The 25,497-nt window shown below is 36.7% G+C and overlaps 1 protein-coding gene across 17 annotated transcripts in view; it reads left to right on the top strand.

Moving 5' to 3' along the window:
- PPP1R9A (protein phosphatase 1 regulatory subunit 9A) overlaps positions 1–25,497 on the top strand; it is a 323,631-nt gene that overhangs the window by 256,131 nt on the left and 42,003 nt on the right. For all 17 annotated transcript variants that reach the window (XM_027071911.2, XM_053218431.1, XM_027071909.2 and 14 more), the window contains 4 exons: positions 7,274–7,327; positions 9,915–10,144; positions 11,648–11,744; positions 11,850–12,021. In XM_027071911.2, coding sequence (XP_026927712.1) covers positions 7,274–7,327; positions 9,915–10,144; positions 11,648–11,744; positions 11,850–12,021 — 553 coding nt within the window. The remainder of the gene's footprint in view (positions 1–7,273; positions 7,328–9,914; positions 10,145–11,647; positions 11,745–11,849; positions 12,022–25,497) is intronic.

The raw sequence follows: 25,497 nt of genomic DNA, 5'->3' as shown, positions 1-25,497 counted from the left end.
CTGTTATTTTTTCTCTGTTGCTGTTTCTTTTCTAGAAACATTTTGTGTTCTATATTAATTATCTTGTTCATATTTTCTTTTCTTTTTTTTTCTGTTTGAGGTTGTTCTCAAATGTGTTCTCTCATATCAATGATTCAGTTTTCTGTAGCATTAAATATGCTTTTTACTTCAAATTCCTTTATGCATTTTAGCATTTCTAACATGACTTAATTCTCTTACTACATTTTTGGTTTCCTTATTCTCCATCCATTCCTCATGGTTTTTCACTTTCTCTCCAGCCCAGTATTCTAGAGAGTTACCTTAAAATATTTTTACTTACGGGATACATCATTCTTCCAGTTTACTTACTTATTTGAGTTTTCAAGTTGATATTCTCTCTACCTGCACTTGAAATATTTAGTAGTAGTATCAAGTTTGCCTTTTTCTCCTCTATTTATCTGGAAATGAGACAAAAGCCTTTCTGTATAGTCAGCAGCCATCTACTTCTTTAAATTAGGCATCCAGGGGCACTTGGGTGGCTCACTTGGTTAAGCATCTGACTCTTGGTTTCAGCTCAGGTTATGATCTCACGGTTCCTGGGTTCAAGCCCCACATCAGTCCCCTTGCTGACAGTGCAGAGCCTGCTTGGGATTCTCTCCCTCTCCCTCTACCCCTCCCCCACTTGCTTGCATATACTCACATGCTGTCTTTCCCAAAATAAATAAATAACTTAAAAAAAATTATGCATCTCATTTCTAGTCCCACATCAAGAGGACGTATCTGTGTGCCTTGTGCCTAGTTTCTGGTCTGGTTGCTATTTTCTGGCGGTCTATCATCTAATGTAGTTCTCTGAGTTTAGGTGAGATATTTCTAAATCTTGCCACTCAGCTTTCTAAGTTAAAGGAAAAAAAGATTATTCCCTGCTCTCAAAATGCTTACTTGACCACCTCTATCTGTACTGCTCCACTTTGGAGCATGTATATGCAGCGTGCCACTCTTCAGCCACCTTCCTGCATTCTCTTCCTATTCTAGTAGTTGCTTTCTGAATGGATGTGGAATACTGAGAGAGTTGGCAAACCTTGTTTGAGGACGATTCCTGGGAAAGGCAGTAGAGGTTGCCCAACTTTCTCATTGGATGGACTCCGGATCTCCAGCAGTCATTGAGGATGGACAAACCATCTTCCTTCCTTTGGATGGAAGCTTGGATAAGTTTTTCTAAATTCAGCTTTGTGACTCTTTCATATTCTAGTACCAGATGTTTTTAGGTTTAGTGTCCACTTGAAGCTGTGAGTTTTTCTTTTGTTTAATGTATTTCACTGGAAATTTAGTGGGAAGAAGGAAGGCGCTGAATCAGAAACTGCTGGTCAGGAGACATTTAAACTCCTTGTCCAGTGTTTTCCTTCACATTCCTCCTCAGAAGTCATGGGAGTCTTGAGGGAAAAATCGGAGTCTAAATATTGTACTATTTCACTTTATTTAAGGCACAGAGAATGTATGAAAAATAATCTAGAGAAAGTTGTAAATGCATTAGATAATAATATAAAGTTATCTTTATGGAACTTTCCATTATCATGTAGAGAAACTATAAAATACTTTATATAAAATAGTTTACTTAGTAGCCAACAGATATTTATTTAAAAAGAAACTGTAATTACATGCTTTCACCTACATCCATTTTCACCTACATCATTAATAACTAGTTTATGAATACCTACTCGGAAAGTGAGCTTGTTGGAGTAGCTCACCCTATGCTACATATGCTGCAATTAGTGTTGTCATTCAGATTGGATTATTATACTATTCAACCACCCAACTTCAGCTAATTTTGCATCAGCTATTCCCTGAGAAAACACTTGTTAAAGTAAAGATAGGTACCATATGTAAAGCTTTGAGCAGAAATTATAAAAGAATATGGCATAGTTTCATTCTAATAGCACTCAAGTATAGGCAAAAACAGCTCTCATTCCTTCCTTTGCGGAGCCTACCCTGGCATAGATAAGACAGACTTCAATCAAATAATTACAAAGATAATTCTAAAAATTTTGATTCTGGTGCTGAAACCACACTTTAAAGTACTGTGCAAATATCACTTATTGTCTCACCCTTGTGAAATAAGAACAGAGAATATTGCTGTCATCTGATTATAAAATCTCTAGCACTAGAGATGCCTTAAAATCTTTGCTGCAAATATAGTATTTTCCACTTTTTAAAGAAAAATGTTTTCTGTTCTTACACAGGATAGGTAAAGAAAGTACAGAAGTTTAGTCTTACCATTTCTATTTCTGTATGAGGATGTTTCTATTTCTAGTGCAATTATATTCAAATTATATTGATTCAGTGATATGGTTCATGCTCTGGATTCATCTTTTTGAAAGAAAGAAACAAAATATACACAGCAGGTACCCCTGCAGAATGTTATATAAGAGCTACTGTTCTCTGTAGGACGCATATGTTTATTTGTGACTTCCACGGTATTCATGTTAAAAGATGACAGAAGAGATGAGATTGGTCTTGTAAGCTAAGACACTGATCTGCAGTCCTTCACCTTTTCTTTTTACTGATATCCTCACTTCCCAAGTGTTTTCTCCAAACCTAGATTCTCTGAAGCCCCAGAATTCCAACAGGTGTTTCAGGCTGGGTTTCTGTTAACCAGCCGTGTTGACTTCCTGTCCCTCCAGTCAGTCAGCCTGACCAGTCTCAGGCAGTGATGGACGAACCCCTGGACCTGTCTTTTGGAAAGGTTATTAAGCGCATGGAGAGAGACCTGCTCAAGAATAAGGAAACACCGCTGTCCACCAACTGTGCTTCTTTTGTCAAGTCACTTCATCTCTTTGAAAAGCGGTTTTCTCTTCCTCTGTCCATGAAACGGAGGTATCTCCGTCTCATCCTGCCCATGTGCCAAAGTGGGGATAAGACAAACAGGCCAAAGCCTAAGGTCATGTGACCTGGCTATGGGAATAAAAGATTTATCAGGCCATCTCGGAGCAGGGTCCCTGTGATGTTTCTCTCAGAGTGACCTGGGAACTGCTCTCAGGAGATCGTGTTTATTAGTCTCCCTACAGTGTTTTGAGAGTAGATTCTGTGTCATGTTTTTGTGTCCTCAGAGACTAGCCCAGCACATCGTCTCATTAAGTAAATGGTAGTTGAATAATGAGAGAGCTGTTTCTTCCTAAGTTCCATGAATAATCACAGCAGCTGATTAAGCACCATTTTTGTATTTCCTGTCAGAACACTCAGAGACTACCAGCAGTGATCCATGGTTTCCAGCTGGAGTAGTACTTTCTCAACTGGGAGGTCACAGTGATGACACAAGCCTCAGAGTTTTTGTGAAGATTAAATGAAAAGTGTATCCCAAAACTGATTAGGTACCTGGTGAAAGGGGAAAGACAAGTAGGGAGAGTCAGACCTGAGATATTTTCCACTCCAGCACCTGCTTCTACTGGGAACTTGAAGAAGCCACATAACCTCTTTGAGCCTCTGAGCCTCTGACCCCATCTGAACAATGAGGTGGACAATGCCTGTCCTCCTTCCCTTTTATTATTTACAACAATAAAACAGATAAGGGGTCCCACAAATGTAAGAAATTCAGTGGAAAGAACCGTGGACTAAAATGTACAAAGCCTGGCCTTGACACTTACTAGCTCTGCAACTTGTGCTACTGAAAATGAAAGTTCAATTAGTTTGTTCTTCATGCTTTTCCTGCTAATAGAGATGGACTTGCAGAAATTCTCTTAATACACATACAGGCTTAAAATAATCACCTTTATAATTTTAGGCCTCGTGAATACTAAGAAAACATTGCACTAAAACTTTTGTCCATCTTCTGAATGATGTCTGAATTTACAGACTTCGTTCCACTTTCCTGTATCGAAAGAATTCGACTGTACTCAGTAACAGTGCAAGCTTTAGTCAGTGTTCTCACTTTATTGGTAATGAGTTGTACTCTCTTCTGTCAATCTGTTTTGGTGAGATGGGAGGGTGGGGTAGCCAGAGATCAACCTGGCTGTTCACAGTTTTACCTGGGTTTGTCCTGCACACCAGTGGATTAAGCTAATATATGCATTCATAGGACTAAAAATACTCACTTGAGACAAGAATTACTAGACTCTGCAACCATGACAACCATCTCCAGGCTCTTTCATTTCGTAAATGTCACACCTGTAGTATTTGCAAGGGCCTTGGACTTCTTCCCATCTAGCCTTGGGAAAATGAAAAATGTTCATTTTTCATATGGGAAGCGAGGCCCCAGGGAAGCAGTTTACTAGCGGTCACAACAATTTGAACAAAGAAAATCCAAAGTCCCAAAGTTGCATGCCATATACTTGGTTACCCTACGCGGAAGGGAGTTTAACCACTGAGAAAATAAAATCTGGCACTTCCCCATGGTTGCGGTGTTTGTCGTAAAATCTGCCCTTTTGATTTCTTGCTACTCTTCAAACAGAACCAGAGGTATTTGTTTTATTTCAGGTGTGACATTTTGTAGCTTTTAGCACTTTTAACTAAGAACTGGTGTTGGGGTAATTAAAAAAAAAAAAACTAGGTTCTTAAAATCATGCTTGTCTTAGTCTTGGATCACTGTGGAGGTCTTATTCTCTTGTAACCACTGTGCTAAAAGCTTTGCATGGGTTATCTCATTTAATCTTCCAATAAGAAGGTTATGACCTATGAGGAACTGCATTTTCCAGCTGAGGAAAATGAAGGTAAGAGAGGTTCGGTGATTTTCCAGCATCAGGTAGCTAGTTCATGGTAGGCCTGAGATGAATCCCAGCAGTCTAACTTAACTACTCTTCACGCTTGGCCACGGTAGAAAGATCAAGGAGTTGTTCTTGTCACTAACAATTGCAGATCCTTCAAAATCACCTAGACACATGGATTTCCTGGATACCCATGTGTGCACACTGAAGTATAAGATCTCCGTGGAAAAGAATTCTGATAGCGTGAGGCAGGTCTAATATCTAAGTATTTTGCTACTTCTGGTTTTTAGTTTATATTGGTGAGGGAGATTAGCACTAATATTTATTAGAAGGGGAAAGAGTTATCCTCATAGCATAGCAGCTCTTCAATAAATGGACACTGAATTAATCCTATTTTCTAAGGAAAATGACACTGGATCAGGAACCAGAGATCTAAATTCTTAGTTGTGGTTTTAACAGCAGTTCACGGCAACAATGTCAGTTTGTATCTACACCCCTTAGCTTTTCACATCTTAAAGGGAGTCCAGAAATATAAGCATCGGTGATTCTGCAGTGGCATTGTTCACTGTAGGGCTCATAGCTGGAGTATCCACTGGAGTATCTGAGCGTTTGAGCTGGACTGCCTGACACTGTCAGGTCCTGAAAGATTCATCCAGGCTAGGACTTTGGGTAAGCTCAGACCTCATGAGCAAGGTGGAAGGGAGTTGCCATGATTTTGGAGCAGCACTTGCTAGGCACGTTGTTGCTCTCAGCAACTCCTAAAGGTTGGTAGGTTGAGCATTGTGCCACTAGGTCTGTGGAGAGAAACTGAGAGAGCTAGGACTGCCTGTTTGGGGCCTCCTAAAAGAATGACTGCAGCACAGAGAATCCTTCCTCTTTAGAGACTGTTGGTGCACAGAAGCCCCTACAAACCAATAAGGATGAGAGGAGCAAGAGCCACATGGACAATACTGCAGGAGTCTTCAGATCCGGAGATCAGATCTCCCCCAAGATGGAGAGCAGTGACACAGCTATAGCAGTGTAGACCTTAGGGACTTCAATATAACAGGAGACCCGAGGAAGGAGCATCCCTCTCCATCCTTCCCATATGCCCTACTAGCTGGGTGAAAACTAGGAAAATGCAGGTTACACACCAAAGAGAGCTGAGGTTTATGAGGTGTCGTGACCTCCAAGGTGCACATTTCTATCCCTCCATCAACTGACTGGCTTTTTCTGGTAATAAAACCTTAGATGTATTTGATTATGGTAATATTAGACATTTACAGTCCTTCTGGTATAATTCTAAATCCAAAATGCTCTGAAAACTGTTTAAAATAATTTTGTGGGTTGGGGCACCTGGGTGGCTCAGTCGGTTAAGCGTCGGACTTCGGCTCAGGTCATGATCTCACAGTTCGTGGGTTCGAGCCCTGCGTCGGGCTCTGTGCTGACAGCTCAGAGCCTGAAGCCTGTTTCAGATTCTGTGTCTCCCTCTCTCTCTGCCCCTCCCCTGTTCATGCTCTGTCTCTGTCTCAAAAATAAATAAACATTAAAAAAAATTTTTTAAATAATTTTGTGGCAAGTTTAACTCATTTGGTAGTAAACCTGACTGAAACAGACAGGATGCTATTGTATACCACACTTAATGAGAAATAACTATGTTTGGTGGCAAAAATATTCGTGTGTTTGATCACAGACTGCCTCCACAGACCAAGTTGTGAACAATATGCAGTTTATGGAAAATGCAGCTTACTGCCTTTCTGAAAGTGGGAGAATTCTGAATTCCAAAATCATCTGGCCTCGAGGATTTCAGAAAAAAAGACTTTCAACCCATGAATTGTTTTGGGTTTGTTTTTTTTTTGTAAATTTTGGTGCATTTCTTTTATTCCTTAAAGAAATAAATATTTCGTTTGTTCTTCTCACCCTTACAGAGAAAACGAAGTGGGGGGAGGGGAGAAGCAAAACACATGTAAATGGTGGTTCTCATGCTGATAAACTGTAGCCAAAGCTTTTGGGGGTGTGGGTTCCTCAGTAGGAGTCGGTTTTCGGAGGAGTGAAATCTGGATCTCTACCTTTCCAGCAATTAAAAAAAAAAAAAAAAAAAAAAATCACCGATGTCGCTGTGGAACCGCGGCACCGTCGTCTACCGCCTCACAGCTGCCAGCCAGAGCGGTGTGGGAGCTGCTCGGCCTTCTGTGCGTGTGGCTCGCGGGACCATAGCGCCATCTTTCTTCCAGATTTGGAATCGGATCTTCACCCGGCCTCGGGCCGACTTGCCTGCTTGAACATCCACCAGACTCTCCGCACCAAGACAATTCCTTGACACTCAGATCGGAAAGGAAGAGCTGCAAAGGGGGCTAGAAAATGTGTTTTCTTTTCTTTGGTCCCCGAGCAATTAAATTCGTAACCTAATCTGTTAGGGAATGTGGGCCATAAACCCTGTGTTTCGTTAGTTTGCACCTAGTGAGTCATTTTACACACCAGACATTTTAATTTACAACCTGCTGCATTGCAGCGCTTTTCTAGGCCTTCTGCTGTGTGATAAGGTATTCTTCTGGCCGCTGAGGCTTAAAAAATATAGATACACTCTAGTTCAGATTTTTTTCTTTCTTTTCAATTTTCAGTTGCAAATCAAACATGCAGTTACAGAAGCAGAGATTCAAAAATTGAAGACCAAGGTAAGCACCATTAAATGGTGTTTGAATTGTGCTTTTGAAATTTTGGATGCTATGACTACATTCAACCCTGGGACTAAAGGATTTGTTCCTGTGCATTTGAAAGAGTACAGATGTGAGAGGTTCATTTCCACTGTTAGATAGGTAGACAAACCTGCCAGCGAGAACACCTACCCCGAGGGGGCAAGTGCCACCATACTCCCTCCGTGAAAAGAGCACAGTATTTTAAAAATACATATTTACATATTTGCACATATGTGGCCGGTTCCCTCTGAGATTTCCTCAAAGATTAAATATTGTTAAAGGTTCTAGCATCCGAATTACATTTGACCGCTAATTATACTGTTATCATCCAAGCTCTTAGGTTGTATCTCTCTTTATTTATCTTATTTTAAGTAGGTTTAATCATTTATTTATTTTTAGCTTATTCATCAGAGACAATGTATTTTAATGTAACACATTCTTTTTCATGGAAAAAAATTCCAGTTCTATTAATTAAATATTATGGAATTTAATACAATATGTGAATAATTGACTTGAGGTGCCAGATGCTCCTGGAAATTTTTAGACAAGTTTAGTTTGTATTATTTAAATTTGTGGGAAAAAAACAGTTCTTGATAAAGGGAGTATGTATTCTTAGTTTACATATGAAATAATACAAGATTCAAAAGGGCATGTTTAGTTGGTGAATTATAAGGTACTTGTAAATTACTAGAACTGTGTCTAATTTTATCAAATATGTCATTTCAAAGATTTAAAAATGTTTTTGAATTACTTTTAAAATAATATCCTTTATTGTTTTTATGGTCCTTTAAAAATTAAGACATGATTTCTCCCTCACCACTAATGATCTGTTTTCCTGTTCACGCTGAACACTTATTTTGTTTTTTCCATGTGTTTTAAATGGAGATGAATTAGCAGGGCTATTTTGGTTAAATGGTATTCTCAGCTAATAAGTCTGTAGCTCCTTAGTCAAAACATGTCTATACATCATTCATGGTGTCAGCCAAGCTCTGTGAATAATCATTTTTAAATTAGTAGTGGTTGATAAATAAACAACTTGAATACAAAACATTGCTTAATAAAAGATGCAGTAAAAACCTAGTCCTATTTTAAATTGCTATTGTTTCTTAGCACAGAATGGAAGAATAGACTTTTTTTAAATTGTCGGTTATAATGAGGGGGAAAGATTTCCCCTGTGGATTGTAAGTGCTTTAACAAAGCTTATATGTTAGACCAAAAACATTTAATTTAGAAAATCCTATAAATAAGAAGTTTGTATTTTGTTCTTTATTATATTGGCATGTAATATTTATAATAGCTTATTTTACTATGACTCTTTATATCCATGTTGAAAATTGAATTCCTAATTTTGAAATATTTTTATTTTTGACTTTGTAATCTGTTTTGTCAATGCATTTAGTTTAAAATATACATATATATACATATATATGTATTTGCTGAATGTGGTATGGTTTGGGGATGTCTTAGATTTTGAAAATTGTTAGTTGATAATAACTCCGCATCCTTTTGAATTTGAAAAGAAGCATGTGAAATAGGTGAAGCACTAGTTTAAAGGTCAGTTATTGTGAATAAATGACCTTTGACCCCTCATCTAACCGATCAGACTTGAATTTCTGTAGAAATAAGGGGGTTGGACTAGTTTACTATCTTATTCCTAAGAGTCCCTGGAAGCAGAAACAGAAAGCTTCCTTTCTGTTTCATAGGAGGGATTTAAAATAATTCAGCAATAATTTATATTTTTACTTTCAGTATCTTTTATACTTTCATGCAAATTGTAGCTTATAAGGCTCTGGAAATTCAGAACACTGTCAGCAGAATAATGAGCTACAGACTATGTTCATGTCAATTGAAATAAAGGATGCCATCATATTATTAAAAGGGATAAAAACGAAGTGAAGATAACTAACATTTATCAGATTATGGCCAGGAGCAGTTCCAAGTATGGCGTTGTGTTACATCACAGTTCTGTCTTATAGGTAATATACTGGAGTCTTAGAGAACTTGAATTAGCTGCTTAAGGTTTAAAGGCCAACAATAATGGCAGAGCTGGGATTCAACTCTAGACTGAATGACTCCAGAGACACCCCCTCCCCTCATAACTATTAGGCCAAACTGTACTTCTGCCCTTCTCTCCTTCTCAGCATGCCTCTCCCCCTTTCGCTTTTTAGTTAATTTTTTTATATGTAATTATATGAAGAAAGAAACTCTAAAAGAAAGTACACTGAAGTTCATCGGATAGAATCAGTCAGACTCTAAAACATTATTTATTTACCGTTCATAGAATTTCAAACCACATGGTATGATGGAAAGATCATGGGAGTTGAAATCAAATCCAGGCTGTATTATTTATCAGATGTGTGACCTTGGGCAAGCATTTCAATTTTCAAGGCTACCATTTTATAATTTCTGAAATGCTGCAAATACGACTTGCTCTTCTCATCTCAAGGTTCTAGATGATTAAGTATATGTGACAGTAGAACTTAATTTAAAACATACTATAAAGACATGAAGGATTTTTGCTACAGAATACCCAGATTATCCTTATCTTGACATTTGCTTTCTCCAGCTGCAAGCAGCAGAAAATGAGAAAGTGAGGTGGGAACTAGAAAAAACCCAACTCCAACAGAATATAGAAGAAAATAAAGAGAGAATGTTGAAGCTGGAGAGTTACTGGATTGAGGCTCAGACGTTATGCCACACGGTGAACGAGCACCTCAAAGAGACTCAAAGCCAGTATCAGGCCTTGGAGAAGAAATACAACAAGGCAAAGAAATTGATCAAGGATTTTCAACAAAAGTAAGCAGCTTCTAATGACTAAAGAATAGATGTGTGCATCTAAAGAAGGTGTATATCCCATCATTTTGTAACATTTAGTAGAACGGAAAAAATAATCTTGGTTATCCCTTTAAGAAGCATAGTTAGAAAGCATAGTTTTGGAAATCACTTCTATGGTGTTTTCATGTAAGATAATATTTTGTTTATTTTACAGTTTTTTGGCAGTCGGTTATCTCTGGATTTCTTTTTGATAGTCATTCCTAGTAACTATGAAAACATTTAAATTTCTGTCCTTTTCGAAATAACTCTGTGACCAGGAAGCAAGAAGCCCAGTTGAAGTCACGCACACCCACCGTACATACAGAGAGAGCAGCAATTGGGCCTTGATGAGGCTGCTTCTGTCTCTGTTAGAATCAGTAACTGCAGAATTTTCCCACTTCAGATGGTGTCAATACTGACTAGCAAGACCCCCTGCCCTGCCATTTTCTCTTTCTCAGCTGTCGAGAGAAAACACAAGGGCCTCAGTCCCCTGCAGAAGGAGAGTCCCGGCACTACACTCTGCTTTTGCATTTCAACAGCTCTTTCCACACTCATGCTGCTTTGCTTCCCTCTGTTGGATTTTGGTGTCATTTCAGGGAAATTTTTACGGAATTTTTTCATCAGTTTACTTCTGGCCAGTTAGAACAACAAAAAGCAGTGTCGGTACCCTTCCCCACGCCAAGCCTTAGAAGCTAAGTGTATGCATAAGATTCATAATGTCTCTGTCATTTCCTATCACAGAAAGAATGTTTTTAATATTTAAAGGAGATTGCTATAAAATGTTTGTTAAAAAGGGAGAAATTACCCTTTGTGATTATGAATTCAGTACATCACTATTTTAACCCTTCTTGCCAAATATATTATGCCTAATTTTATTTCATGAAACAACCTTATAACAAGCATTGCCAAATTTTCAGGTTGTAGTCCAGGCTCTCAAAATGGAGATATTTTCTCCCTCTCCCCATATTATCCTCAGGTGTGTAGGCGACAGCTCCCCTCCTCCCCCTTGCGGTGTTTTTGACCCACCCAACCCTTCACCACTGTCATTCACAGAAGGAAAATTATAATTATCTTTTGTAAACTCTTACCATCCAGTTCTATCAGCTTACTAAGCATATGACTTTGTAAGTGTGGAATTATAACTACATGACATGTAATTATCTCCACTAAACTTACCCAAGGTGGGTCATTAGTCCAGTAGCTTCTCTCTAGACCTGTCTGGGTGTTCTAGAGTCAGGAGTTACAAATGAAAATCACAGTAAGCAGATTCAAAGCATTTTCCTTACTTTGAGATCCATTAAAATATCTTATTTGCTTTCATTACTAGATACCTTTTTTTTCTAACTATGATTGAGTCTTGTCTATTTAAATAGCTGTCCAGTTATTTATCCCACTGTGCCATTTATTGCTTCAAATAAGAATGTTCACATGTTTCCTCATTTATTGGGTATCTGATGCAATCAGATCTTTTGTTTTCTTCTTAAGAGAACTTGATTTCCTCAAAAGACAGGAAGCAGAAAGAAAGAAAATAGAAGATTTGGAAAAAGCTCATCTTGTGGAAGTTCAAGGTCTGCAAGTACGGGTGAGTTATGTGCTTGGGACTACTAAGGAATAGGATGGTTTTGCTTAGTACTTGGAGAGGAGTGCGGGCTTAGAGTTTCATGGATGGATTTTTTTTTTTCCTTAGATTAGAGATTTGGAAGCTGAGGTGTTCAGACTACTGAAGCAAAATGGGACTCAAGTTAACAATAACAACAACATCTTTGAGAGAAGAACATCTCTTGGTGAAGTCTCTAAAGGAGATACCATGGAGAACTTGGATGTCAAGCAGACATCTTGTCAAGATGGCCTAAGTCAAGGTTTGTTTAACCTACTGCAAAAATTGTTTTTAATGACTGTAAAATTTGGCTTTATATTCTTCTTTTTCCTTCCCAGAGATTTAAAAGTTGAAAAATCTTTTCTGCCATGGGAAAGAAAAAAAGGTTTATCAAAATAAGAACCTATTATTTCTTTCTTGTTTTATCAAAACTCAATGATTTCATGTAAGGAAATAACAAAATTGAAACTTAAGGCAAGCCAAGTGTTTTTAAGCCATCATAAAATTGATAGACTTAATAAACTACCTTAAAAAAATAAACTACCTTAAAATGATAGTTCGCCCCATTGGGTGAAGCTATACTACTTATGTATTAATAAGTAAAGCTTACGATTTTTAAGTTATTAGAATGAAGATCTTTTTTCCTAACATCAGAAGGCTGATTACCTACTTCTTGTACTTGGAATTCATTGAGTTAAGAAGTTCTGTATCGTTTTATGCTTTTACCTTGGTGTCCTTATATACACTTCCCATTCTTTCCTGTCAAAGACCAAATAAGATCGAAACGCTGGAAACATTTTCTGTTGTAAATGTTTGTCTTGTTTTACATACCTACCATAAATCAGTCACTTACTTTCTTGCACAGACACACATCCATACGTAGGTTGTGTGTATATGAATGTGAATGAATGTTTTAATATTTGTGGTATATTTATAAATTAGAAAATGTATAAGAATTTATCAAGATAAATACACAGGAGGATATAAAACCTTCGGTTTCATCTTTTAAAGTTTGTACCTAGTGGTCCTTGGAAAAAGCGAAAATAAAACAATGTTGTGAATTAGCATTGTCATCTTAGGACACAGACAGCTTACAGTCGGTGATTTGCCATGCAGTAAAACTGTCACTAATGACCTATTTAATTCTTTGATGATCTTTCTAACATATTAAAATGTCTCCAACGAGACTTTCCTGATACACAAGTGCTCATTAACACAAGTTAATGAACTTTTAGAACTAAACTCGTAGCCATGAAAAATGAAAAGTGTTGGACATCTTCCTTCAGAGTGAGATCTAGAGATTTGAGACCAATTTACTGCATTTATATCTTTTTGCGAGGCTTTCCCTTGATAAAATATGACGTGCACACGACACCTCTTGGGCAGCTCTAAGAGGAGTATTTGGCACCAGCATCACCGCTAACTGAAGACCTGTGTGTCTTCGGGAAGGTCACTCAGCGTCTCTGGGTTGGCTTTACTCTGTATAATATAAAAATAGTAACGCATCTTTTTTCTTCACACCAATATGTGTTTTGAGGTTATATGACTTAGTCCCTGAGGTGAATGAAAACAAATTTATTAGAGCTTTTATAGGATTCTGGTTTTTGTATCTGGAACTCTATAAAGATTGATTTCTAAAGACAAATGCCAGAAAAAAAATTAGTTTCTTTTTGAGTATTTTAATTAAATTGTAGTTTGTAGCAAACATGTATTTCTACTGTGGCATGCACCAAGTATGATCAGTAACCAGTAGCTTTCCAATGTTCAATTCATTTCTGTTCATTTCTTTCAGTTCAGAAATCTGTATCTTCTCAAACATATAATTAATGTTATTTATTAAATTATGTGACTACAGAAGATAAACAAACTATACTATTAACACGCTGCTTTGGATCAAAACCTTATATTTCTTCTGAACCCTTTTCCTATTCTACACCCTCCATTTTGCCACATAATTATCAGTTTCCCTAGCAACACTGTCGGTTCACAGTGAGATGCAGAGACTACTAATTCTTACTGAAACCAATCCATGCTTGTGCGGTTGAGGTAGAATCAGTCATCTTAGACATTAGCAGCATACATATCAAGCGGCGCTCTTCCATTTTTGCTGCCGAGGACAGTCAGTGATAAATCTCCTTGAATTTCAATTGCTTGATCACATAAACTAAAATGGCTTGGTCAGTAGCTAGATAGGAATGCTCTGGAAAGCACTTTTCTAAATTGATCCTCTGCGTCTGTTGCTAGGGAACGCTGAAGACCTAGAGGTTTGGAAAAGGAAGTAAACTGTGGACCTGACACAGGCCATTTGACATTTCAAGATCCACGCTCCCCCCCTGCCCCTCCCCACACCTTTCTGCAACAAGATAGGTACAGCCATTGCCGTCAGTTCTGTTAGTTTCTGCCCCTTAAATACAGGGCCTTTTCTCCCCACTTCCTGTGGACTGTCCAGTTCTGACTTGCTTTCTGAGCACTGGAGTGTTTTATTGATAGGGTGAGTGCTTTAGCATATTTTTAGGCCTTGAGGCAGCTCAGTGAAGTAAAAGGATTATCATTTAAAGTCAATGAAAAATTATGTTAGAATGAAATAGTGAAAGAAGGAGAAAAGAAGGAGAGAGTGAAGGAGGCAGAAAGGGAGGAGGAGGAGGAAAGGAAGGACACATAAGCAGCCATTTCTTCACAGGACTCATGTTCTTCCAGGAATGGGCTTCCCAAGTGAGGAGGGATTAATTACGTGACTCTCAACATTGAAGTATTGAAGTATTGTAAGTTTTTAGAGTGATAAAATCGTTTTCAGGCCATGCAGAAGTTTACCACAGTTACAGTTCTATTTGAGCACCATTTGTGTGCTTCTTTCTATAAACCAAGCCTATCCAAGTATCTCATTAAAATTTTGATAGAATATATATACAAATCCATAACTTAATATCCTCTAATATATTTTTCATATCATAATACATAAAAGAAATAGAACAATTCTTTTCACCAGGAGCCATGACAAATCCTTATTAAGGATTATTACTTAATTATTAAGAGTTATTAATTAGCACTTATTTATTAAATAAGCGCATTATTTTTCTTGTGTTCTGAGACATGAAAAGTAATTATTTTGCCCTCCTGCCTTGTTTTATGTTAGTCATTTCTTTTTCTTTTTTTTAAGTTTATTTATTTTGAGGTGGTGTGGGGGGAGGCAGAGAGGGGGAGAGGGAGAGAGAGAGAGAGAGAGAGAGAGAGAGAGAGAGAATCCCAAGCAGACTCCTTGCCATCAGCACAGAGCCAGATGTGGGGCTTGAACTCATGACCCATGAGATTATGACCTGAGCTAAAGTCAAGAGTCAGATGCCTAACCAACTGAGCCACCCAGGCACCTCTTGTATTTGTCATTTCTTAGTGCCTCAGTAGTGCTGGTCTATGTAAGAGTTCTCTACCGTGTATCCAAGGGCCCTTAGTGACTAGAAATGTCTGTGACTATCCAGGTTTTTAAGTCAGGATTAGAATAAGGGCAGAGAACAGTCATGTTAGAGAGATCTTGGTAGAAAAGGGTTGTAGTCCTAGTTTGATTAGATTCCCTGGAGATCACTTTAACGACATGCACTTCCTGTACTTCAGAAATTCCAGGATCCTTAAGATGAAACTGTTTTCATCTTCAAATATTTCAAAGGCTCTTTTATGAAAGTTTATGCATATTCCATAGAGATAATGAAAGAAAGACTAAAACTAATTGATAAAAGTTACATATGAAGGCAAATTATGATTATCCTTCCTCGAGAGGTTAAAAGTAAGTTTGATACCTTTAGAAAAGTATTTTGAACCCTGAAAGCCTAGTGGCGTACTGACTAATAAAAAGAAAGATGGCTCCGGGGTAGAAAGAACAGTGTTTGTCCCTGCTAACTATACAACAAGGCATGTAACTTATAGGATAAAGGATGGAGAAGGTTAAGTATTTGGCATAGGACAAATACATACAAGATACATTTTAAGAGATGAGAAGGAGTTTGAAGAAAAGGGAAAAAATGAATAAAATTAGAATGATTTTTTTTTCTGATTCATAGACTTTATGTTAAAGAATGAGACCTGATGTTAAAGGTATGCTACAGGGTATTCTTGGACTAAAAGTAGGCTTTGAATACCTGAAGAATTCATACTTGTTTCTGTAAGCACCATGACCCATTGATACTTTGGAGGCATAACAGGAACTGGGTCACTTATAGGTTTGTAAACGTAGTTCAAGTATCCCTGTGAATTTTGGGTATTACTACCAAATGCTTCTTCTTTCTCATACACACTTACTCAACCATTGGGCCACTAGAGAACACTGAATGTTATTTTCCCTAAAGTGTAAACATGGAAGATTATATAAAGCATTTTATTCATAGTTCTTTAGTTACTTACCATTCTGTAGCTCTAATAAGAACTGTGCCAGAAGTCTTTTTCTTCACATGGAAGAAATGGACTGAAGGTGCAATATGGCAGATTGTAAGAAAGTCTAGACTTTCAGCATAAATTGTATCTGGAATTAATTACTGAAACCTGGGTGTCTTTAAAAAAAATTTATCAGCTACTTTCCAGGTAATTTAAGTATATCCTGGATAAAGGAGTATAAGGATATGAAAATAATACCTTCTCACTTCCTCTCCTTTCCTTTACACTTTTTCCACAAAATGGTTTGACTGTTGCAATAAAGCTCTAGATTTCCTAAAAGTACATCCCTAAGATGGTAGTCTGCACCTGAATCATGGACCCAGGACGCTTGGTCTGAAACCTAGGCCTTGTGGACATGTCACTGGAACTCTGAGCCTGCTTAGATATTCAAGCCAGTCAATTCTCTGATCATCAGGCCCCACCCACATATATTTGCTTATTGTGAAACAGCGGTTAGCTTATTGGTTTGCATGGAATCTGATTTCTCTGAATTCAATCACTTCTTTGAAATTTACTCTGATTTAAATAAAGTCTTTATCAGGAAGAGCCAGGTAACCAGATGCCATTAAGAGTATCTACCTTTTTTACCCATGTGTTTTTATCCTTATACTTCATTCATTCATATATTGTCTAGAAGTAACTTGGGGAGACACCTTTATATGACAGGATTGGATAAATTGATAGTGGCAAGGTAAGAAAGAACAATAAGGGTGAGGAAAGAGTGGAACCAGAAATACTGCAAGTATTTATACCATGCTTATAGTATTTCTGAGGCAAGGCCTTTTACCTGGCTCTCAGCTTTCTAGTTGTCAGAAGGAAAGGGGGAAACCTTTGTTCATTACATCATTCACAGTGTTCCTAAGATAAAAAAACAAACCATCTGCTTAAGTGAAGTACAACTATTGGCACAAATAATGCATGATTTGGAGCAAAAGTGATATTAATATTAATAACATCCTTAATTGGTGATTGTTATTAGGACATTTTCACACAGTGGCCTTCAACGTTAGACTAATGGCATCACACAAATATATAATGTAGTGTTGTGTAAAACTAATTTAAATTATTGGGGAGAGGATGAATAAGACATGACAGTACTTAGCTGTTAATCTAGTTTGGTGCTCAGGTGCTCTTTCATGTATATCAGACAAATTTAGTAACCATGTTTAAAACTTCTAGAATGTATTACTGAGAGAGAATGTTAAAAAAAATCTCACCCTATAATTGTTTTGGTTTCTTTTGGTTTTGTCAGTTTTGCTTTATACGTTTGAGATGGTGTTAGTAGGTACATACACTTTAGAATTGTCGTATCTTCTTTGGCAGATTGACCTTTGATCTTCAGAGAATGTCTCTACTTTTGGTAATTCACTTTAATATCTACTTTGTCTTATATTTAAAGAGCTATATCAGCTGTCTTTTGGTTAGTGTTTGTATGGTATATCATTTTCTTCTGTGTACTTTCAGTGTCTTTTGTAAACAGCATATAGTTGGTTTTTTTTTATTACAATTTCTCAATCTCTTTAAATTTTCCCAATTCTTTATTTTTAAGATGCATTTAGAAAGTTGTTACTTATTTACTTATATGTTGAGTTTAAATCTAAGCTCTTACTGTTTGTAATCTAACAAAAACATCCTTGTTATTTTTATCTGCTTTCTTGCTTTCTTTTGGGTTAGTCAAGTGCGGATGTTTTTCTCCAATTTACTCTTTTCTTATATTAACTTTTCTTCTTTTTGTGGATACCTACAGATATAGTTTAGAATATTTGCAGAAGAATGTGTCCTGAATATTCATTAATATTTTTCCCATTCAACTGATTCTTTTTTTAATCCTCAGACTTTATTGGTATGATTAAAAACATTCTCTTAAATGATGACAGAATTCATGAACATGAAAGAATATTGGTGACTCTCCCTTATAACCAGTATTTTAAATTTGAATATTTGATATTTGCCAGCTGTATTGCTAGTCCTTCCTTATTTTATTAAAAACAATCCATTTATTGGTTCCATGTGAAGTCCTAACAATTATTTTTTAGGGGAATGAGTCCCTACTGCAATTGGATATAAAAAAAATATCTTTCATAACAACTGAAACTAATATAACACTGTATGTTAATTATACTAGAATTAAAAAAAAAAAGTCTTCTGCAGTTGGAGTGTGACCTGCATTACTGAGTAAAGAGTTAATAAAATTCTTCAAAAAGTTGGGGTTTGGGGTTTTTTTCATTCTTTTTATACACTACAGGTGTTGTAGTTCTTAAATGAGCTTTTAATAAATACTGAGTGGCAATAAGTTAGAGTTTATACACCTTGGCAAATGCCTAGGGTATGGTTTTCTATGTAACTAATGGATTACAGGTCTGTATATTTAACAAACAGTTAAGCTGCAGATGGGGTTAATATATTTTTATAAGACTTAAGCTGTGTAACAGTTTTGTTCTGGAATAGAGTTCCTCTTCTACTCTAAGGTAGGCAGAGTAAATACCCACTAGCTGGCCAGGATTCTCATCATTAAACAAACAAACAAACACCCTACTTATTCACAGAGATAAATACTGAATCCAGAAATGTATTTTATATACATTTATATATAAATAAATATATAATAAATATATAATAAATATATATAAATATATATATAAATAAATGTATATAAAATACATTTCTGGATTCAGAAATATATATAAATATATATGTATAAAATGTATTTTATATACATTTATATATATATAAATATATATATGAATATAAATATATATATATAATGTATTTAGAGGAGAAACATACATAATCATCTTCTTAGATGAAGACATTTAATGAAGTTGAACATTTATTCACGATCAAAAGTTTATTAAACTAGAAATACAAAAGTTTATTAAACTAGAACTTTCTTAACTTGATATGTGAAGCTAACAAGTCTATCAAGCATCAGATTAAGTGGTGAAATGTTAAAATCAAGAATTTCCTTTAAAAAAATTAAGAATACTGTTAACATTTCACTGCTTAATGTACTATGATCTCTTGTATTCAGTGTTGTCCTAGTAAGTACCAGACAAGCAAAAGAAGTAAAAGATATAAGGAATAAAAAGAAAGAAGCATAATTATTATTATTCACCGATGATAAAATTGAATACATAAAAAATGTTCAAGAATGCAGATTTTTAGAATTAATAAGAGTTTAGCAGGATGGATGCCTCCAAGAATCATTATATATATATCCGTTAATTCTAACAAACAGAAAATGTTATTTTTGTACAAGCCATTTAAAATAGCAACAAAAAGTATAAGGTAGCCGGTATAAATTTAGCAAAAGAAGCTCAAGACCCATGATAAGACATTCAAGAAGACCTATATAAATTGGAAGAGTTAGGAAACCTCAATATTGTAAACATGCCATAATGCCATATTAACCTATAGGTTTCATTCAGTTCTGTTGAGATTTTGAACAGGGCTTTGTTTTTGATGTTTGGAACTTGGCAAGTTTTTTGTTTTTTTTTTTTTTTAATTTTTTTTTTTAACATTTATTCATTCTTGAGAGAGAGAGAAACAGACAGAGTGTGAGCAGGGGAGGGGCAGAGAGAGAGGGAGACACAGAATCCTAAGCAGGCTCCAGGCTCTGAGCTGTCAGCAAGGAGCCTGACTCAGGACTCGAACTCATGAACCGCGAGATCATGATCTGAGCTGCTTAACTGACTGAGGCACCCAGGCGCCCTGGTGAATTGTTCCTAAAATGTGTATGGAGGAAGAGCCTGGCCCAGAATAATCAGGATATACTTGAGGAAGGATAGCGTGAGGGAGCTTGTTCTCACAGATGCTGAGATTCATTATAAAGTAAAAGTGATTAAGGTAGTGGTGTAGTCTCAGTAATTGACAAATTGATCAGTACAACAGAGTAGAGTCCAGAAACTGACCCATTCATGACAATTTGAGACTAATGTAGAACTGACACTGAAGAATAGTGGGGAAAGGATGGACTAATAAATGGTGCTGAGAATATCGACCATTTACATGGAAAAAAAATAAAAGTGGATCCAACCTCCTATCATTCATGAAATAGATTCCAAATGGATTAAAGTCTCAAATATGAAAGGCAGTATTTCAAACTTTTTGAAGAAAATGTAGGAGAATGTGTATATGATTTAAAACACAAAAATTCCAAATCATAAGAAAAATTTATTAATTTGACCACAGTTATATTAAGAAAACCTGATCATTGAAAGACACTATAGTATCTTTATAAAGAACATGGAAAGAGATGCCAGAAAATGAGAGAATATATTTGTAGCCCATTTAAGGAAAAGAGTGTTATCCAGAATATGCTCAGAACTCACAATGATCATAGGAAAACACAACTAACATAAAAGAAAAATGGACAAATACATAAGCAATCAATTCACAAAAAAAGAAAAGTAGACTTTGGTAAGCATTCAATCTCATTAGTAAAAAATAAAATGATTTGCGGGGCGCCTGGGTGGCTCAGTCGGTTGAGCGTCCGACTTCGGCTCAGGTCATGATCTTGCGGTCTGTGAGTTCTAGCCCCGCGTCGGGCTCTGTGCTGGCAGCTCGGAGCCTGGAGGCTTCTTCATATTCTGTGTCTCCCTCTCTCTGACCCTCCCCTGTTCATGCTCTGTCTGTCCCTTTCTCAAAAATAAATAAACGTTAAAAAAATTTTTTTTAAATAAAATGATTTGCAAATATAAAATTTCACGGTAATATGTGATAGCCAGCACAAAAGAAAACTCATACAACTATTTTGCTAAAGCAGTTTGGTATCATCCAATAAAATGGAAGGTATGCCAAGTCTGTGGCCCACTAAGTTTACTTCTACATGTATATATGCTTTCAGAAGTTCTTGCAATGTGTACCAAAAGACAGGGGTACCTGGGTGGCTCAATCAGTGAAATACTTTTGTGAAATAACCAGGAGAAAAAACAGGGGCTACAACTAGAAATGAGGCATAGAGAGGGCTTCAAAAATACTAATTTTATTTTTTAGGCTTGATGGTAGGAACATGGGTGTCTTTTTCCTTCTTTTTCTATATGACTTACATATATGGTATAATTTTTATGTAAATAAGATATTTTAAAGGAGAACTTTTTAGGTAGCATAATTGAAAGGGAAGAATGAGGAAAACCACAAAAGATTTTTGGGGACTTATAAAATTTAAGGCTTAATAAGGGGAAAAAGGCCAACAGCAAGCAGACATTTACAACAATAAAGAGGTTCCTAAGGTCACTGGACTCCTCCAAGAAATCATTGTATCCTGAGGCTGTAATCATATGTTGTCTTTGTCCTTTTTGCCTTTCCCTGAGCCCTCAATGTTAGTGGCTCTTTTCAGATACCTGTGGATATGAATCCGGGCTAGACCCCTACCACATTTGATTTATTTTCTAACAGAGTCCGAGAGTACATTAAGCATTCACTTTTAGCATTGGAACCCAGGATTTTAAAATAAGGTTAAAGGCATGATTAAAGCCAGAATTCATTAAATGGAAAGTCATTAAAAGGAAAGTGAATGCTTGCACTACATTATCAGGAGTGTCTTCTACAAGAGCATTAGATACAGAGCAATGAGGTAATTATTCCATGCTGTCACATTGTTTAGTTCTAAATTGGAGCAGGAGAGAATTCTGGAGTGGATTCAAGCTTGTTTTTATCGTGCATACAGATATAATTTCTTGGTAAACTTTCATCATTTTCATTTTTCCTGAACAAATCATTTTCAGCAACTTTTAATCCCCGATAAATAATTTTGACCATGAAATATTATTGAGTTGCACTAATTAAAGAGTGAACATTCCCGGTAAATCACTATGGAAAATTTTAATGAACAAGCCAAATGAATGAGAAATCAATACTTATTGATTGTTTTCTGGCATATCATTAGAGCCAAAATCTGGTCTCTTAATCAAAAAGCAAAGCACCTAAATTGCCTGTCTAGTTTTTTGCAAGTTTTGCATCTGTCTTTGTGTAAGTCATTAAGACTTTTGTTGCCAAATCAAGGAGGCATTCAGAAGGAGGTATTCAGTTGCAAAATGACAACTCTCCTTGGTTCCTATTTCTCACCGCCTCTCTATAAGTTCACAGAAGTCACCAGACCCTTCAATCCAGTGAGCTATGCATTCGTACTAGAAGATATTTGAAGTTGTTTTGATAGAAAACAAGTTATTTTGTCAGAAAGAGCTTAAGCTTAGTAGTTTTCTATCCATTGTAGGAAAAGCAGACTGCTTTATATTTTGACTTTTAAATTTTGTTTGCTTGGAATCAAACTATAGGGTAAATTATGATCTTCTGTAAGTAAAGACCATTTTGTTTTGTTAATTTTTTAACGTTTATTCATTCCCCCCCCCCCCCAGAGACACAAAGCAAGCAAGCATGGGAGGAGCAGAGACACGCGCGCGCACGCGCGCACACACACACACACACACACACACACAATCCAAAGTAGGTTCCAGGCCCTGAGCCGTCAGCACCGATCCCGATGCAGAGCTCGAACTCATGAACTGTGAGATCATGAACTGAACCAAAGTCTGCCGTTTAACCGACTGAGCCACCCAGGCGCCCCATGATAGTTTTAACTCAAATGTGAGATATAGCACCTTTTCAAGGAAACTTGACAAGATAGTTGTATCCTGAAGTGTTTCTTACATTTTATAGACAGTGCTCTGGTTCACCATGAAATTCTCATCACACAGACTGGAAGATACTGTACAGTTATGCTGAGGTAAAAATAACTGTGAAAAACAGCCTGGGAAGTCCGGATGGGAGGATGCAAAAGAATATGCTGCCCGAGTGGTTTATGTATACAGTGCATGCTAGTGGGCTCCTGTGGTTTGTTCGGGGGGGGGGGGGGGGCCACAGATTTCACTTAAGCCATCTACCAGCCAAGAGGGAGACGTGCTCAATCAGGGTGTCACAGCATCTTTAAAATTAAAACGAAACAATGAACAGAGATTTCTGGAATTAGGACCAGAAGATTATCTTGCATGTATGGCTCTGAACAACGTCCAGCCGTATTGTTTCAGCAGTTATAAAATCCTTAGGGTTTTTTCTGTTAAGGCAGGACACTGATGTCAAGACTGAATTCCAGTTGACATGAAATAATTTTCTCTCTCAATACTGTACACTAATTATGTCTGAGAACCTACAGGAAATGTGACATATGAGGAAGCTTAAGAAACATTAGAACATAGGTACGTGGAAAACCCTATTGCCTGTGAGTTTTGTGATGACAGTAAAGGCCTTATGACCATCCAAAAAGTCACTTGGATATTTATTTTGGTTTTACAAGTAATGTTTGATTTATTCAAGCTACATTATCAAAAAACTAGTTCTTTAAGTTTTTCAATTTGGTTTGCAAATCACTAAGGGATCTTTGAATAATATTTAGTTCCTGTTTATAAACTTATCTAATTAAACACCTATAAACATTTTAAATTGCATTTACAAATTTGTTATGTTTGATTTCCTTTTTAACTACTGTTCTTAGTGACTGAGAGTCTTTGCAAGTACTTAAATTCTCATGCATCTGTTACATTATGCTTACAAGTAGCATAACCTTTGAGTTTTCTTAAACCTTCTAATGCTGTACACAATTAGTCTTCCTGTAGTCGAAAGATACTTTCCCATTAAGGAAGCCAACAACTGTCATTTCAAGTAATTGAGGTTATTTCCTACCAAAGGCATAAGATCTGAATTCTTATACTAATCAAGGAAACTATTATATCATGATATATAATTGGGGGGAGGTGTTGCCTATGTAGCATGGTTGGGATGACTAAGTATATCCAGAGATTTTTGACTGAGAAAACCGGTTAGATTTTTGTAGGCCACCCTGTGAGAACACAGAAGCTTGTTTATTGTTGCTATGTCAAAGATGCTATAATTTCAAGAAGAGGACATTTACATGTCCCACCTTCCTAGACCCAGCTTAATGCACATGACCTCATGGTTCTACTCACAGAAGGCCTCAGTTCCAACCAGTTTGCCCATTGGATTAAATTTTACAGTTCTTTGAATTTTAGTACTTTTCTATTGGATTCTAAAGATGTTTGACAGTAAAGGAATCCTAAGATATTTAATGCCTTTTCTTGTTACCTAAATATAAATTCTGGATCCTTTCATAGTCTCGGAATCAATGACTCTTATAAGAGTTGCAGATGATATTTGATGGGATTTAGGTTATCTCACATAGTTGGTGGTGGTGCCTTTTTTTTTTTTTTTTTTTTTTTTTTTTTTTTTTTTTTTGCTTTGTTTTGTTTTTCTGAATTATAGCCACTATCTCTATGGGCAGTCTAGTGACATTACTAAGGAGTCAGGGGCAACAGAATTTAGACTTCTCTGCCCTCTTGAGAACAGGGAGCTAACTAAGTTAACTATAAGCTGAAGAAGGTAAAGTTGGATATCAGACTGCACTGGAGAAGCATTAAACTAAAACAGATAACTCAGTTATTATGTTTCAAAGGTCACACAGATGACCTGTGTAAAAAAGTAATTCTTTAATATTTTTCAAACATCAGCAAATGAAATGTACAGTTGATACAACAGTAAACTCAGACCTACTTAATAGATTAAGAAACAGCGTTAATCTTCTACTACTTGTTCTGAAACTGGAAGAAATCAGCTTCCTAAAATTTCATAAATAGTACTTGGGGTGTAAAATTTATCAACTTTTAGGCAACTATAAGGGAAGCAACTAAATTAATAGAGTCCGGGGTGAGAGTTGGCCATGGGTGGGTTCTTAAGTAAAGTGCTGTCATAAGAGATGAAGTTGGTCTTGTAACTTGGTCTCAAATTACCATATCCGATTCAATACATCTTCCCCTGTGCAATACTAAAACAAAGTAGCAACTGGAAGCTAAGCCACAGGGCCTTCATCCGGCCAAATCATCTGGCAGTTAGTAAAGGAGCAATGCGGGCAAACAGTCTCCATAGATGTCATGAAAGACCAGCCTTCTCACACAGGGCAGGCTAATAATCGCCCGGATTTTGACAAAGTTTCCTGGGCTAATAACAACATCGGGGAATATTCAGTCCTGAAACACTAGAGCTCTCAGATTAGAATGGAAAGAAGATGGGGCACCTGGGTGGCTCAGTCAGTTAGGTGTCCAACTCTTGAATTTGGCTCAGGTCATGGTCTCACCATTGATGAGTTTGAGCCCCATACCGGGCTCTGTGTTGACAACAGGGAGCCTGCTTGGGATTCTCTCTGCCTCCTCTCTCTGCCCCTAGCCCACTCATGTTCTCTTGCCCTCTCTCAAAATAAACAAATAAAAAAAAAATTAGAATGGAATTAAGATGTCTATAAAAAATGAATGTG

This window comes from Acinonyx jubatus, chromosome A2 (genome assembly GCF_027475565.1).
Source record: "Acinonyx jubatus isolate Ajub_Pintada_27869175 chromosome A2, VMU_Ajub_asm_v1.0, whole genome shotgun sequence".
Taxonomy (NCBI): Eukaryota; Metazoa; Chordata; class Mammalia; order Carnivora; family Felidae; genus Acinonyx; species Acinonyx jubatus.
This window is presented reverse-complemented; position numbering and strand designations above follow the sequence as displayed.